Here is a 17,689-nt window from a genome sequence, read left to right on the forward strand (position 1 = left end):
TCCTCTCAGGCCAAACACAACCACAAAGTCTTTTACAGCTATGTCCAAACCTTAAAGGTAACACACAGCAGTGTGCTGAACTGGTGGTAAATAGTACCACCTTTACCGAGCATAGTGATATAGCGAATCTACTGGCTGACAAATTAAGCTGTAACTTCAACCCCTCCCACTCTCCCTCCCTCCCTCATGAAATCCCTACTAGCACAACCCCCAACTATTAACAGGAAGCAAGTAATGGCAGCATTCACGAAGGCCAAAAACACAACCTGAACGGGCGCAAACAATATCCCAGGTTGCAACCTAAATAGTTTGAATCACAACCTATCAGGACCACTTGAGTCACTTTTCAAGTACAGTGTCAAAACAGGTTGTGTATCACATAAATGGAGGACTGTAACAGTTATCCCTCTTCACAAGGATGGATCATCAACTGACCCTGGAAACTACAGACCCATTAATCTGAAAAGTCTAAAATGCAAAGCCATGGAATGAATTTTCATGGAAATGATTAACAAAGACATTGGCAACCCACAGACACTGGACTCATCCCAGTTTGTTTTGTCAAAGAAAGATCATGCTTACTACACCCAGTAGACATCTTTGAGAGGATCTTCAATGCTATGGATGAAGTGAAAAGAGTGGACCTACCTAGACCTGTTAAGGCATTCTATACAATATCCGAGTCATGTATTGTTGACAAACTCACACTACTAGGCATAAAACCCTGCATAACTCGCTGGGTTGCAAGCTGGCTGACAGACACGACCCAAGAAGTATGGAACTGTGAGGCCACCTCCACCAAGGGACTGATCACCAGCAGAGTACATCAGGGCTCAGTGTTGAGCCCTCTCCTGTTTGGCATCTACTACTTCTCGGAGGTCAAGGCTAATGACAAGGGCCTCCAGATCACCAAGTTTGCAGATGACTGCAAATTAGAAGCTAAATTCCCTCCATGACACTAACATCCTGCAAAAGAGTCTAACATAGACAAATGGTGCCAAAGCCATGGATTAAAACGCAATGCCAGTAAGTGCTTTTTTTTGTTTGTTTTTTTTACGAAACAGTCTACCCAAATTAATTACTTTATCGATAAGACACCAATATTTAACCCTGTAGTTAGGGATATGGAACACATATAGACAGTAATTTGGCCTTTGAACAACATGTAGCCAAAATAGTAAGAAAATCACTGTATCTCAACCAACTTATAAAGCAAGGGTATGGCATCCAGATCCAAGGAAGTTACAGTACCCCTTTACTCAGCCCTTAGTAGACTCATCATCGAGTACAATGCCCCCTTCAGCATGTACCCAACTTGGCGTATGCAACAGACGGAATGGCCCAGAAGTCAGTAAAAATTAGGTGTTTCAATAACAATGCCACCTGGCTAAACAGATGAAATCCCAGCAAGTGAAATTATCATCAGCAATTTATGTTAGTGTAGCACCCTAGCATACACCTCCCTTACCTTCAACACGTCAGTATTTTCTAATGTGTTATGTTATCACTGACAATACAGAGTAACCTGACTCTTGTAGAGTGACACAATATTATAATTCAAAGTAGTCACATGGAAAAAGAGAGAAACACTTCTCACTTGGTCCAACAACATACTTTTTTTTTCTAGGTCACCCCCCGCCAACCAATGAGCCTCCTCTCAAGACCCACGCATTTGCTAGCATTGAAGATCTTCTCACTCAAACTTCCCTACAGTAAGAGTGCCATCCAGAAGAGCAGGCAAACTTCATGGAGTTTGGTGTTCTCACTAGCATACTAGCCATGACAGCATTTTATATAACTCCTTCTCCTCGGTTGAAGCCATAACCTAAATCAGTACAAGGACCACCCAAGCCCCCAGGAGAGTTTTCAGCATGCTCTTACAGACATAGCCATCAAAAGATACCATCACTGGCTTGGATGCAACTATGTCATCCCTGCACTGCCCCACCTTTATGACTCCGTCACTGCCATCAAGACAGTATTTGGAACCTGATTGGACACTCTCCCCAGTGTCCCATTACATCAGCTCATTCTACTAAGTACAGTGAGATCAGTTGTGAAGGCTCACACCTTTAGCTTCCTAACCTTGAATTATCTTTGGTGTCCTCACTTTCTATTAAAAAAAGTGTGCCTCTTCCGACTTCATTTTGCTTATGTTTAGGTGTTCAACTGCATTTAGTTTGCCACATTTGTTACTGCTTGTCCATAACCTTATACTTTATTTGAGCTGCTTTTTACTGTTGTGATTGTGAGGCAATTTATCACATTTAACTGTTTTTAAGCAATTTACTGATAAACTATATTTCATTGCTATTTACTGCAATTCATTACTGTTTAAATGCAACGAATTCAGTGTAACAATCCAAACTCCAAGGTAAAAAAGTAGTAGTTTATTTGTAGTAAGCGCTTTCACCCGTAGGCTTCTTCAGCCTACGGGTGAAAGCGCTTACTACAAATAAACTACTACTTTTTTACCTTGGAGTTTGGACTGTTACACTGAATTCGTTGCTGTTACCTGTTGGTATGCCATTAGGAACCCACATTTGAGCTTTATGACTGTGTTGTTATCCTATATTATATCTTGTGTGGGATCCGCACTCCGTTTGCTGTGTGTGCTGTGTTTGGTTACTGTTTAAATGCATTTTACTGCATTTCATTACTGTTTAATTGTATTTTTCAGACTGCGAGTTCTGTTTTTGTCTATAGTAGTTAATCTGTGCTTTTTGTGAGCTTTACTGTTTTCTTAACCCTTAAAATGAGTAGCATAGTCTGATACAAATTTGCTGCATCCAGAAAGTACAGTTTTGTAACTACCATAAAAGTAGATGTCCGATAGGAATGCATCTGCAGTCCTTACAAATGGGTTGTCCTGTCGTCAGGCAGCCCTTCGGTCGGCCGGATTCCAAAGTCTGGGCCTGGCCTCGGCTGGTGTCGCACTTCACCCGACGTCACAGCTGCAGTTTTTCGGGTATAAAGGCATCAGCCGACGCCATTTTCCTCAGTGTTTCTTGCCCCAGATGCCAGGTGCCCTCTTGGAAGGCTAAATTTGGATAAATGCCAATGATTCCAAATAGTAGAGAGCAAACACAAAAATAAGCATGTATGTACATATATACAAACAAATACACCATAATAGATTCCCCCAGCTAGCTATAAGATGGGCAAATACCCTAGGAGCACCACAGAGGGGAAGGCGGGTGGGTAATCCTGACTGCAGATGCATTCCTATCGGACATCTACATTTATGGTAGGTACAAAACTGTACTATGTCCTTCAGGGATGCATCTGCAGTCCTTACAAATGGGTAGAATACCATAGCCAAACTGGGGGAGATGGAAAAATAAAGTTATGGTGTAGTTAGGATCCCTTGCAAAACAGCAGTGGCAAAACCTGCTCGGGATCTGGAGTATAAAGGTAAATTATAATGCTTGGCAAATGTATGCACGGAGCTCCAAGTAGCAGCCTCTAAAATGTCCTTGGTAGCCACTCCTCGTAAGAAGGCTGTGGTAGTGGCTGTAGCCCTTGTAGAGTGAGGCCTGATGTTCTCTGGAGTTTTCTTTCCATGGTAGGAGTAACAAAATCTAATGCAATTTCCTATCCACTTGGAGATTGTCTGTTTTGAAATTGCTTTTCCTTCCCTTCCTGTTGCATATGCTACCAGTAGCTGGTCAGTTTTTCTATTGCCCTTGGTTCTGTCCAGGTAGTAGCGTAATTGTCTATGTACATCCAAGGTATGCAGCAATCTTTCTCCCCTGTTCTGTGGGTTGGGGAAGAATGTAGGTAGGTGGATAGCCTGATTTAAAGAAACTCTGGAAACCACCTTAGGCATAAAGGAAGGATTTGTTCTCATGGACACTCTATCTTGATGGAAGATCAGGAAGGGTTGCACTGCCATTAATGCCTGAAGTTCAGATACCCTTCTTGCTGAAGTGATTGCCAGCAGGAAAGCAGTCTTCCATGATAAGTATTGCAATTCTGCTGTTGCTGCTGGTTCGAAAGGAGGAAGTGTTAATTTTTCTAGCACAAAGTTCAAGTCCCATGCTGGTAATGGTGGCTTCCTTGGTGGTTTTACATTTTTAATTCCTCTCAGAAACTGTCTGAGCAGAGGATGTGAGAAGACAGGAGGATCCAAGTCGTATTCTGCTGAAATAGCTGATGCATGAATTTTGATGGAGGAATAGGACAGGCCTGTGTGGAAGAGCTCAGCCAAGTATTCCAGAATGCTGGCTATGTTTACCAGTGACACATCTTCTCCTTTTGCAGTACTCCAAATGAGGTATCTTTTCCATTTTGCTGAATAATTCTTTCTTGTTGAGGGTCTGCGAGCCTCAAGGATAATGTCTTTAACCCTTTGGGATAAATTTGGGTTAATTGGTCTTATGCAATGTTCCAGGCAGTCAGCTGCAGAGTTTGCAGGCTTGGATGCAGATTGTTGAAATTGTTCTGTGTTAACAGCAAGGGAACCAGGGGTAGTGGCCATATTTGTTCCCGAGACATGCTCCTCAGTAATGGGTACCAATGTTGCCTTGGCCAGTCTGGAGCTATCAGAATGATCCTTGGACGGTCCTCTTTGATCTTCAATAGCACTTGGTGCATCAAAGGAAGTGGTGGGAATGCATATGCTGTCAGGTTTTTCCAACTGAAGGATAGGGAGTCCACCTTCCAAGCAAGTGGGTGGTATGTCCTTGTGCAGAATTTCTTTAGTTGGTGATTGCGTGGGGATGCAAATAAGTATTTCTGGAAGTCCCCATTTTCTTGTAATTGTCTTGAAGATGTCCGGATGCAGCATCCATTCGTGGGCATGCGTGGTAGTCCTGCTTAAAATGTCTGCTAAGATGTTTTCTTTTCCTGGTACAAAAATTGCTTTTAACTGAATGTTGTAGCTCAGGGCCACATTCCAGAGATCCAGTGCCATCCGGCAAAGAGGATACGAATGTGTGCCTCCCTGCTTGTTGATGTACCACATGACTGTGGTGTTGTCTGTCCTTATCAGCAATGGACCTTGTTGAAGGAATGGTCTGAATGCCTGAATTGCCAGTTTTACTGCCAGCATTTCCTTTAGATTTATGTGTAGGTGCAGCTGGTTTTGAGACCATAAGCCTTGTATGCACTTGTCCAGCATGTGTGCCCCGAACCGAGGTCTGAGGCGTCTGTCGTGATGGTTTGGCTTGGTTGAGCACTGTGAAAAGGCAATCCTGTGTTTGATTGACAAGCCTGAGCCCACCATAGGAATTCTTGCTTCAGGCATGGAATAATGGGAATCTGGGTTTCTAAGCTGTGCTTGTGTTGAGACCATAAATTCCTTAGGTACCACTGTAGTTTTCTCATATGCAGCCTGGCATGAGGAACCAATATTATGCATGATGCCATGAAGCCCAAGGCTTGCAGAACTTTTCTTGCTGTCAGATGGTTCTGTTTTGTTAAGGCCAAGAAGTAGAGAGGTAGCTGCTCCTGTTTTTCTACTGTTAGGAATGCCATTTGCCTTGATGTGTCCAACTCTGCACCCAAAAAGGTTATTCTCTGGGATGGAATCAGCCTTGACTTTTTTATATTGACTGTGTATCCCAGGGCTTTTAGCAGATAAATGACCCTTTGTAAATCTTCTGCTAGCTTGCTTTTGTTGTCCGCTTGTATCAGGCAGTCGTCCAGGTATGGGTAGATTTGGATTCCCTGAAGCCTGCAATGAGCAATTACTGATGCCAGGCATTTCGTGAACACTCTGGGCGCAGCAGATAAGCCAAAAGGCAATGCTGAGAATTGATAATGCTCTGATCCTGCAAGAAATCTGAGGTATCTTCTGCAGTTTGGTCATATGGGGACGTGCAGGTATGCCTCCTTGAGATCTAGAGTCACCAGCCAAGACTCCTAGCCCAGCATGGGAAGAAGCTGCTGTAGGGTCAGCATTTTGAATTTTGGAACGATGAGGAATGTGTTTAAAGCGGACAAGTCGAGAATAGGTCTCCATTTGCCTTCTTTTCTTGGTACCAGGAAGAGTCTGGAGTAAAATCCCTTGCCCTGCTCCATAGATGGTACCTTTTCTACAGCTCTCATCCTTAATAATTGGGAAATCTGTTTTTGTGCTTCTGTCTTTTGATTTGGAGGTAGGTTTGGCATTCCTCTCTTCCCTGGTAGAGTATGGAAGTGAAACCTGTAACCTTGGTCTATTATCTGTAAAATCCAGTTGTCTCTTGTGATGTAATGCCAGTTTGTTGTAAATAAGGCTAGCTTCCCGCCTAAGGGTGCTTGCAGTTGTTCCCTGGTAGGCAGTGCCAGAGCCAAGTCACTGTGATTGACCAGTAGTTGTGGTGGTGGCTGTGTCTGTGGCTGTGCCTCGTTGGTTGTTGCCCTGCCACTGACAGCCTCTGTAGGCACCCCTGGATTGGCTTCTGCCTCTTGAACGCCTATTCCTGACTCTCTGAGTTCTGGAGGAGTCTGGAAAGGACCAATTCTTGGAGGGCCAATTCCTGCTAAACCTCGGAGGTTGGACCTGTAAGAAATCTTTTACTGTTTGGACAGATTTTGCCTTCTCTTCCATCTTCTTCAGAACTTGTTGTGCTGGAGAGCCAAACAAATTGATCTTATCCATAGGAGCATCCAATAGCTTTGATTTGATATGGTCTGGTAATGCCTGTTCTTTTAGCCATGCATGCCTTCTGATGACTGTGCAAGTCATGGCTGATCTAAACGAAGCCTCCAGTGCATCATAGCCGCATTTTAGGGAATGGTTACTGACTTGTTGAATGTTATGTACCATTTCCTGCACATATTTCTTGTCTACTGTTTCATCTGAAGACACTTTTTTGGTTAACTGATCTAGCAAAAATTCTTGATACTGCATCATGTGAAATTGACAGTTCAAGGCCCTAGCTGAAAGAGTAGCAGACGTGTAAACTTTTTTACCCCATCTCTCTAAGGATCTCGATTCCCTTTCAGAGGGGAGGGGGTTTTTGGTAGAGGAGGCTGCTACAGCCTTAGGTGTTCCCTCATAGCATGCAGGGTTTCCCCAAAGGAAAATTCCTCAGGCGGAGAGGCAGAAGGAATGGACTCTTCACCATCAGAGTCTTCATAAGGGGAGTATGGGGCCTCTGGAGGGTCTGTATCATTTGAGTCATCAGAGGAATCATCTGTAGACACTGGCTCAGGGGGGTCAGCTCTGGGCCTCTTCTCTGGAGGTGGGTGAGAGGCCCTGTCTGGTTGTGGTTGGGATCCTCGGATTAAAGAGATAAGATCCTCTGCTAAACTAAGCATTTGTGAACTAGAGCTAGGCCTGTGAGAGGGGGGCTTTGCAGGCACAGATTTAGTAGTTTTAGCTGCTTTAGCCCTGGCAAAGGCCTTAATGGACATGGCTGCAGGTGGCCTAGCAGCTCCACGTGCAGGGGTTGAAACATCCAAGGGAATAGTGTCTGATAATTCCTGAGAAACTGTAACAGCAGGTGGGATATCAGAAGCCGATTCCACGAGGTTGGAAGAGGCCTCGGCTGAAGGAAAGTTTTCGGCTGAAGGAGGGACCGCTAGCTCGGTTTCAGCCGAAACCGATACACTCGCGGTTGGCTTAACCGCGGTTTCGGCTGAAACCGCGGACCGCGAGTGTCGGTCCTTTTCCTTGCGTTTCTTAGATATTTGCGAAGTCGGAGGATCCGACGGCATAATATAAGCAAAATCGGAGCCGAAAAACTCCTCAGCAAACTCCGACCGACGTCTAAGCGTCCGCCGGTTAAAAGAAGCACAGGCTAGACAAGCTGCGACGTTGTGGTCTGGGCCTAGACAAGGTAAGCAGTAAGAGTGGAAATCTTTATGAGGTATTTGTTTCCCACAAGTTAAACAGTTATTCACTTTTTCTGACATCGGCTGAGGCAAGAAAGAGTCCCCAACGGGGTACTTAGCTTTTTAGAAGTCTTCGAAGTAGTATTCGGTAGTAGTAATCTCTGGTTCTGACCGACCGGCACTTGCGAACAGCTTCTGCTTCCGAGCCACGCGGCAAGAAAGACTGAGGAAAATGGCGTCGGCTGATGCCTTTATACCCGAAAAACTGCAGCTGTGACGTCGGGTGAAGTGCGACACCAGCCGAGGCCAGGCCCAGACTTTGGAATCCGGCCGACCGAAGGGCTGCCTGACGACAGGACAACCCATTTGTAAGGACTGCAGATGCATCCTTGAAGGACATCTGCAGCTGCACTGTTTTTAACACTTTGTGAGGTATTCCAGCTACAAATTTTCCCTTAGTAGCACTTGTGTGATCACCTAGTAGTACTACTCTCAGACCTTCCATCCTTTACCCTGTTAGCTCTCTCTGGCCTCTTTCCCTCAGATCCGGACAAATATGGATGGACAATTTCGTACACTTTCTCCTTCCAGTCTGGTTGACATGTGGGTGTCCTAAGACAGTGCAGCAATTGCCTCATGTACATGGACAATCCTCTACTACTATCACCTAGGAACACAATTTGTGAGAGACGCAATTACAATAAAATCCTAGAGTCAATGCTCTCTCCCTAGCAAGCCAGTATATCTGGTATGGAGAAGGCTGGCAACATAAATCCCAGACCTCAACCACTACCCACACCTACACAACACACACCCACACATGTGAAGGCTCTCAACAAAAACATACCCAAACAAAAGAGACCTCAGAGGAATAAACACACAAACTCCAATGCCCACCATACCACACACAGTTCACAAACCTGTCTCTCACAGCCACTAAGGCCTAAACATACACACAACGTATCAGTCATAGGAAACACCATTGTGAGACAAACAGATGTGCCCCTCACCAGACTGGATAAGGAGAAAGCCACTGTTAGTTGTTTGTCAGGTGCCAGAATCCACAACAACCACCCATGCACTCAAGTCTATCAAAACTTACTGTCATGACTCTGTCACGGTCCATGCTGGCGTGAACGACTTGAGATACACCTCCCTGGACAACATGAAGAGAGACACGATAGTGCTCACCGAATGTGTGCCCCAGGCAGGGATGTTCCTAACCTTAAGCAGAATTCTACCATCACTCAGAATAATGCTTCAATACAAACAGAAAATGACTGACTTTAACAATTGCCTTAGTTTCTGGCGTCATTCCATGGGGATCCAGTACCTGACAGGCTGGGAAGACATGATTGACAAACCACGATGCTTTGCCAGAGATTGCCTGCATCTGTCTCCCTTGGGCTTCAGGCTCCTAGCAAAGGCTCTTGCCTACCCCATAGTGCCTTTTTTAGGCAATGCCAGGAGGTCAAAACTATCAAAATGAAAAGTTCATCAAAACACAAATTAAAGGTCATGCTGCTAAACTCTAGGAGTCTAAACATGAAACTGCATTCATTGCAAGCATTCTTAACCCTGGAAGATGCTGACATTTATGCAATCACAGAAACCTGGTTCAAAGCTGAGGAGAGCACCGCACCCATACTGTTACTCATTCTATCATACATTCAAACCCCAAACCGTGTGCAACAAAGCAAAATAAGGTGGAGTTGCAATATATATATATAAAAGACATGCAGACCTCCAGGCTAGTCAAACAGTACAGGAGACACTCTAGGTGCAGTTAACAATTGACAGAACCCCTATTCAAATCATAGCTAGCTACATGCCCCCAACTTGGACTCAAAATGTCCACTCCACCTATCTGGACCTATTGGAGTCTATCAAGATTCAACCCTTTACCCTGATCCTGGGTGACTTTTAACTATCCAACCATAGATTGGAAGAACTTCTCATGCCAAAGCACAAATGCCCAGGGATTCCTTGATTTTGTCTATGCAAATGCCTTGGATCAGCTGACTGACACCCCCAAAAGAGCTGGAAATATCTTGGACTTGGTATTAACCAACATAAAATCCACTGCAGCATCCCTACAGTGTCATCCTCTCTGTCTCATGCCAAAGCACAAATGCCCAGGGATTCCTTGATTTTGACTATGAAAATGCCTTGGATCAGCTGGCTGACACCCCCAAAAGAGCTGGAAATATCTTGGACTTGGTATTAACCAACATAAAATCCACTGCAGCATCCCTACAGTGTCATCCTCCCTGGTAAGATCTGACCAGAGAGAGCTCACTTTTAAAGTCACCATCTCCACCAATCACCATCTAGATAAGGTCAAACAAAACAAATTTCTCGAAAGCTGACTACAACCTCCTGAGGGAAGGTATAAACAGCTTCACAGCTCCCTCCCCCTCCACAGGAACTGGCACATATGTCCAAACCAACACCAAAGTACTATACGAGCACATATATATAGCTGCATGGAATCAGGAATACCCAACAAAACAAAATCCTCCTCCTCAAGGAAGAGTAAACCTGTCTGGTGGGCATCTGCAATAAATAAACTCTATAATAAAAAGAAAAAACTGCTGTCCAGGACCAAGAAGGAGCAGGTGTCTGATTGGAAGCAATCTCTCCTTAGCCTGAGCAAGCAAATAAGAGCACAAAGCAAACTTCAAGTCCAAGCTGGCCACATCTACTAAAGACGATCACAAAGCTTTTTTTTTTTCCATATGTCCGCAATCTCAAGGGAAGCACCCAGATCTGCTCAGAACTGGTGGTCATGCTCACCACATACACAAAAGCCGTAGATATAGCCAACCTGCTGGCAGACAGGTTCAGTGAAAACTTCACCCCTCTGTCCCCCCAATCAGTAAATCAAGACATCCCCAGCACCTGCCCCCTCCCCTTATCTCTAGGGAGCAAGTCATCACTGCCCTCTCAAAGGCAAAAAATACAGCCTCCATGGGACCAGATAACATCCTAGGCTGCATCCTACATGAACTCAAATAGGAACTTGCAGCACCACTAGGCACCCTATTCAACCAAAGCAGAGTGGAAGACAGCCACTGTCATCCCTTTGCACAAAGGTGGAGCGTCCACCGATACAAGAAATTATAGACCCATCAGCCTAACTGGCCTGCTCTGCAAGGCCATGGAGCAGATTATCAAGGACACTGGCAACCTCCAAACACTTAATCCCACACAGCTTAGTTTCATCAAAGGGAGGTCATGCCAGGGATCAGTCTTGGAGCCTTTGTTGTTTGAAATATACTTTTCTGAGGTGCAGTCTAAAACCAGTGGACTATGACTGACTAAGTTTGCAGATGACTGCAAGCTAGGCACTGTCATCCACTCCCCTAGTGATGTGGACATCTCCAAGAGGGTCTCACTCAAACATATGACTGGTGGTAGAAACATGGCCTCAAACTGAATGCCAAAAAATGCATCATTATCTCCTTTGGGGAGAGTGACATCACCACAAATTATCATATTAATAATAAGGTCCTAAGCACCCAATCAGTCATGAGGGACTCTGGCACCCAGTTTGATAGCAAACTGACCTTTGACCACCAAATTGCCTCCGTTGTAAGGAAAGCTTGCTACATGGCCCACCTCATTAGTAAGGGCATCTCATCCAGGGACAAGGTGGTCATAACATTCCTGTATTCTTCCCTTATAAGACTCATTACGGAGTACAATGCCCTTTTCCGCTTGTACCTCACAAAGCACATGCAACAGTTGGAAAGACCACAGAGGTTCCTCACGAGGAGAATTCGGGGCCTCTAACATCTACCCTACACATATAGGCTAAAAGCCCTGTCCCTCTACTCAGTCTCCTACAGACTCCTCAACAGTAACTTCTGTCTGGCATACAAAGCAATCTCAGACTCCACCTTGACAGGACTGCTGAATATCCGCAAGTCAACCTCCACTCAGGTAACCCGCACGTGTGACCTCAACCTGGTCTGTGACATCAACAGGACTTGTTGGCAGGACAGATGTGTCCCAGAGACTCCCCCTTCTGTGGAATAGACTCCCACACCACATCAAGCAGAGTACCTTATTAACCCTTTTTAAATGCAACCTGGATAACCGGAAGGGGAACGGAAAATACACCCCTGGGATTCCACCTGTGTCCCTGCTGGACAGGGGCATCGGATGCTGACTTGTCAGAACATCCACTAAATTCTTGGCTAGGCTTGTAAGGGCCTCAGGGCCAATAGCCTAGTAACTTACTATGATAAGACCATTGTTACTCTAATCCCCCCCCCCCCGCTCGCACGTGTGCACACACACAGACACACACAAAACACACACGGAAGGGCATATACATACTCCCAATGCATCAACAAGCACTTCAGCCATTACTCTTACTGAAGTCACTTGGGTTATCGGCAGGGCTTCATCATTCTACACCACTGGTGCTGTTCCAACAATATGCACAACCTCACAGGCTCAAGCATATTTTAGCAACTTTGAAACACATTATCAGACCATTTAAAGGTTAAGGGAAATACGCTCAGAGTAGCATCCCAGCTTCCTGGCAAGTTGTCCCAGTCAGGGCATCAAGAATAGCTAAGTTCATACATCAGGAAAGCAACATCTGACATCAGTCATTCCAGAGAAGCCAAATGTTAGAACACAACTAAACCTTTAAAACAATTTTAAGAGATGAACTGAAATCAATTATTTAAGAGAAATGTTAGTAGCTTGTATTTAAACATAATGCAAGGGAAAACAATCTGAAGTATTTAAATGGAAACTACCGCCCCATAAGCTTAACCAGCCTGGTCTGCAAAGCTATGGAAAGAATCATTATGAATCATTATGGAACTCAAACAGAGACATAGGGGACCTACAGACACTTGACCCCACCCAGTTCGGCTTTGTAAAGGGCAGATCCTGCCTTTTAAACCTGGTTGACTTTTTCGAAACAGTCACTAGAGCCATTGATGAGGGCAAAGCAGTCCATACAGCATACCTGGACTTGGCTAAGGCCTTCGACACAATACCCCACTCAGGCAACATAGATAAGCTCAACAGCTTAAAGGTAAACCTTTATGTCACTAGATGGTGGGTTGCAAACTGGCTAAAGGACAGAACCCATAAAGTTAAAATCGCTGGAGCAATGCCAGACTCAAAGCCAGTCACAAGTGGTGTCTCACAGGGATCTGTCCTGGGACCCCTCTTGTTCGGCATTTATCTCTCAGATGTTAAAGAAAACATGGGAGGGCTGTGGCTGACAAAGTTCGCAGATGACTGCAAACTAGGCACCATAGTCAATACACCAGCAGACACACACATCCTACAAAAAGGCCTCACAGAAACGGACAACTGGTGCCTGAGTCACGGCCTTAAACTAAATGCCAAAAAATGTATAGCCATCCCCTTTGGGAAAAACAAAGTACCCACAAATTATCACATAGACAGCAACCCACTGAGTACAGAAAAAGTAATCAGAGACCTAGGAACCCAAGTCGACAGTGACCTCTCACTTGACACCCACGTTGCCAAAGTGGTTAGAAAAACATTCTACCTTGCACACCTCATCATGAAGGGATTCACATCCAGATCCAAGGATGTCATTGTACCCCTATATTCCTCCCTCATCAGACCCATGATTGAGTACAATGCCCCATTTGGTATGTACCTCACCCGGCATTTGCAACAGCTGCAGAGACCACAAAAGTACCTCACCAAGAGGATCAAGGGTCTCCAACATATGTCTTATTCTGCCAGACTAAAGAAACTTCAGCTCTATTCAGTAGCATACCGCCTGCTCAGAGGTGATCTCTGCCTGACGTACAAGGCCATGTCCAATCAGGATCTGATAGACATGCTCCACCTCAAAAAATCCAAATCCATCAGGACCACGAGAGCTAAAGACTTAAACCTCGGCACAAGTATGAATAGGACATGCTGGAGGGATAGATTCATAACCCAGAGGCTTCCCAGGCTTTGGAACAGGATCCCAGTTCGTATTAGGCAGAGCCCCTCACTGACTCTTTTCAAGAGAAATCTTGATGAGTGGATGGGAGATCGTAAGTTTACCCCAGGGGTCACATCTGTGTCACTGCTAGACAGGGGCACAGTAAACTAATTCTATTATATAAGGGGACCTTCATTGTGTCACTACTAGACAGAGGCACAGTATTCTAAATTTATTCTGTACAATTTTTGTACAGCCACATAACTATGGCTAGGCTTACAAATGCCCCCAGGGCAGATAGCCTAGTACTGTACTATGAAACTATGAAACACTAAACACACACTGTCTTATCAATAAGCAAAGATGGAATGCATTGCAAGACAGCTTCACTAACCGCTTGATTTAACATCCCTATGCTTAGTTTCTGCATATCAGCATAATCACATTAGAAGCCTGTACAATAAGCAGGTCATGATAGCTGTTCTTGTTATAAAATCAAGAACGTTTTAAGCCTCTGCTTCAACACTTTTCACCACGACTACTTTCCTGTAACAGAACAAAAGAATCAATAAGAAATTTACATGACACCATGCCATTACGGTACCTCGACACATAGGCAGACCTTATTGTTTGGTCACACACTGCCCTTTTTACATAAAAAAGGAAATGAAACTGATACCAAAAACACAGGTAACATCTGAAACAAAAAAAAGGGGGGGGGCTTTAGAAAGACAGTTAAAATAATGCCCTATACAAAGAGCCTATAACATTAATATCAGCTGATAATGTACAGGAGGGTTAGGTGAACACACACATCAGTTCCGTACTTCAATATAAGACCTGAAAAATACTTTATGTTTTGTATAAAAAAAAAAAAAAAAACATTCTACTTTTAACATAAATATAAATATAAACAAAGCAAGAAATTGCTCTTCTACATAATAGTTGTTGCCAGCAGCACTGAGCAACGTGCTCTTCTACTGCTAAAGCACAGATAGGTATCGGTTTCTCTAAAGCCTAACAATGCTAGCTGAAAATTACAACGGGATCTGGTAAAGTAGTGCATACCTTCAGATTGTGGATGATGTCTATTCTTTTGTTCCGAGAATCTTTGAAATGAATCTGTACCCGGACAGGAAACTCTCCCCACCCTCTTCTTGTCAAATGAAATGGTGGCTCCCTAAGAAAGATATGAAAGAAAATTTATCAAAATACAAAATATTCAGTTATCCTACAGCTAAAAATAAGAGGCATTTCCATTAAACAGTTTTCTTACAGACAGAAAAATGCACTAAAAATGACCTATGGCAGAATTTTGTTCCCTATAAATACACAACTCCATAGAAACTTACATCAACGAATGCAGAAGAAAGAGGAGTGCAGAGCTTCCCCACAACACATACAAATTCTTCCTGTCTGACTAGAGTTATTACAATCTTAAAGAACACAAAAAAACTGCGGATAACTCTACTAACCATAAGAGTAGCTCTTCAAGTACAAAGCATTGTAAAATTAACCATAACACAAGATACTTTTCACAAACACTGCTATCCTCTAAAGAATAGTTTTACCAACCAGTTTCCTTTGACCCCATGGATGTGCTCATCAGTCTTGCTACATAGTTACTTGAAATTTAACCCAGTGCATTAGACAGGTGTGTGTGTGTGTATTAAATTATATATATATATATATATATACACACACACACACACACACACACACACACACACACACGTGTGTGTATTAAATGTTTTATATATATATATATATATATATATATATATATATATATATATACATATGTGTGTGTGTTTCTATATTACACAGTGGATATAAAAAGTGTACACACCCCTGTTAAAATGCCAGGTTTTTGTGATATAAAAAAATGAGACCACAATAAATCATTTCAAAACTTTTCCCACCTTTAATGTGACCTATAATCTGTACAATTCAATTGAAAAACAAACAAATCTGTTAGGGGGGAAAAAACGTACAATAAGCTGGTTGCGTAAGCGTGCACACCCTTAAACTAATATTTTGTTGAAGCACTTTTTGGTTTAATTACAGCATTCAGTCTTCTTGGGTACACACCTGCCATCAATTAAAGAGACTCTGATTAACCCCAAGTCCAGCTGTCCTCGTAGGATTTTTCCTACATTTACTCAGTTGCCTGCTACAACAAAAGCCATGGTTTGCAGAGAGCTTACAAAGCATCAAAGGGATCTCACTGCTGAAAGGTATCAGTCTGGAGAAGGGTACACACACATTTCTACAGCATTGGATATACCATGGAACACAGTGAAGACAGTCATCAAAAAGTGGAGAAAATATGAGACAACAGTGACGCTGCAAAGAACTGGACATCCCTCCAAAATTGATGAAAAGGCAAGACGAAAACTGGTCAGAGAGGCTGCCAAGAGACCTACAGTAACACTGAAGGAGCTGCAGGAATTTCTGGCAAGTACTGATTGTGTACTACATGCAACAAAAATCTCCCATATTCTCCACATGTCAGGACTATGGGGAAGGGTTACAAGAAGAAAGCCTTTTCTTGCACAAAAAAAAAATCCAGGCCTGGCTAAAATTTGCAAAACACATCAAGTCTTCCAAAAGCATTTGGGAAAATGTGTTATGGTCTGATGAGACCAAGGCTGAAATTTCTGGCCACAATTCCAAAAGGAACGTTTGGCACAAAAACATTTTGCATCACCAAAAGAACTCCATCCCCACAGTGAAGCATGGTGGTGGCACTCTCATGCTTTGGGGGTGCTTTTCTTCAGCTGGAACTGCGGCTTTAGTCAAGGTGGAGGGAATTATGAACAGTTCCAAATCCCAGTCACAAGTCACTTTTGGTCCAAAACCTTCAGTCGTCTGCTAGAAAGCTGAAGATTAAGAGGAATTTCACCTTTCAACATGATAATGACCCCAAGCATACATGCAAATCAACAAAAGGATGGATTCACCAGAAAAAAATTAAAGTTTTGGAATGGCCCAGCCAGAGCCCAGACTTAAATCCAATAGAAAGTCTGTGGGGTGACCTGAAGAGGGCTGTGCACAAGAGATGCCCTCGCAATCTGACAGATGTGGAGCTCTTTTGCAAGGAAGAGTGGGCAAATATTGCCAAGTCAAGATGTGCCATGCTGATAAACTCCTAACCAAAAAGACTGAATGTTGTAATTAAATCAAAAGGTGCTTTAACAAAGTATTGGTTTAAGGGTGTGCACATTTATGCAATCAGCATTATTGCACGTTTTTTTGGTTTTTTTTATATTTTTCCCCCTTTATCCATCGACAACACTTTTTCCCATTTCTGCACATGGGGTCAGGGTTTCACTTCAACAGTGACAATCATCTAAAGCCAACGTTCACACTGCCAGGTGGCTAGTCCTTTCATGAACATACATATATTAGTAGAGGATGTGTGCTACGTTTATTCCTTACATATTCTGAGTTAATGCCTCAGTGTATGCACTGTGGAACACTGACATCATTTTCTTTGGTTGATGTTTTTGTCACTGCTCATTATTTAGAAAAAGTGTACATCATCTCACATCCAACGGGCTGACCATGCAAAAAGGATCACTAGTAAGCAGCCCCACCCTCCTGTCTTTGACCACAAGCAGTGGTTTCCCTGAGTTCAAACAGAGAAACTGCACCATCCATGTGCTCACTAAGTGCCAACACCCAACTCCCCAGGGAGGGGCAAGCCAGCCATGCTCTTTCATTCCTCTCCCTCCCAGATTCTTCCAGTGCCAGAGCTGCCAGCTGAACCCCAGACGTCCAGATCACAGTCACTGCTCCACCCTTCTGGTTACATTTAATGAATATATAAGTTACTGTTTTCCCAGCAATGGTCCTCACAGAAGAAATTCTAATTCACAATGTTGCTCAACATAAAAACAATGATTAAGAGATGTGTAACTATAAGAATGTAAAGAATATAATTCTAAATGTTGAAGCTTGTACTGAGGAATGAAAAGTGTGTTT

At 43.5% G+C, this 17,689-nt stretch overlaps 1 protein-coding gene across 3 annotated transcripts in view; it reads right to left on the reverse strand.

Annotated features, from left to right (window-relative positions):
- Nucleotides 1-17,689, reverse strand: part of YEATS2 (YEATS domain containing 2) — a 1,703,429-nt gene that overhangs the window by 1,344,522 nt on the left and 341,218 nt on the right. For all 3 annotated transcript variants that reach the window (XM_044070010.1, XM_044070009.1, XM_044070008.1), the window contains exon 8: nt 14,771-14,882. In XM_044070010.1, coding sequence (XP_043925945.1) covers nt 14,771-14,882 — 112 coding nt within the window. The remainder of the gene's footprint in view (nt 1-14,770; nt 14,883-17,689) is intronic.

This window comes from Protopterus annectens, chromosome 4.part1, assembly GCF_019279795.1.
Source record: "Protopterus annectens isolate FY-2018-M chromosome 4.part1, PAN1.0, whole genome shotgun sequence".
NCBI lineage: Eukaryota > Metazoa > Chordata > Ceratodontiformes > Protopteridae > Protopterus > Protopterus annectens.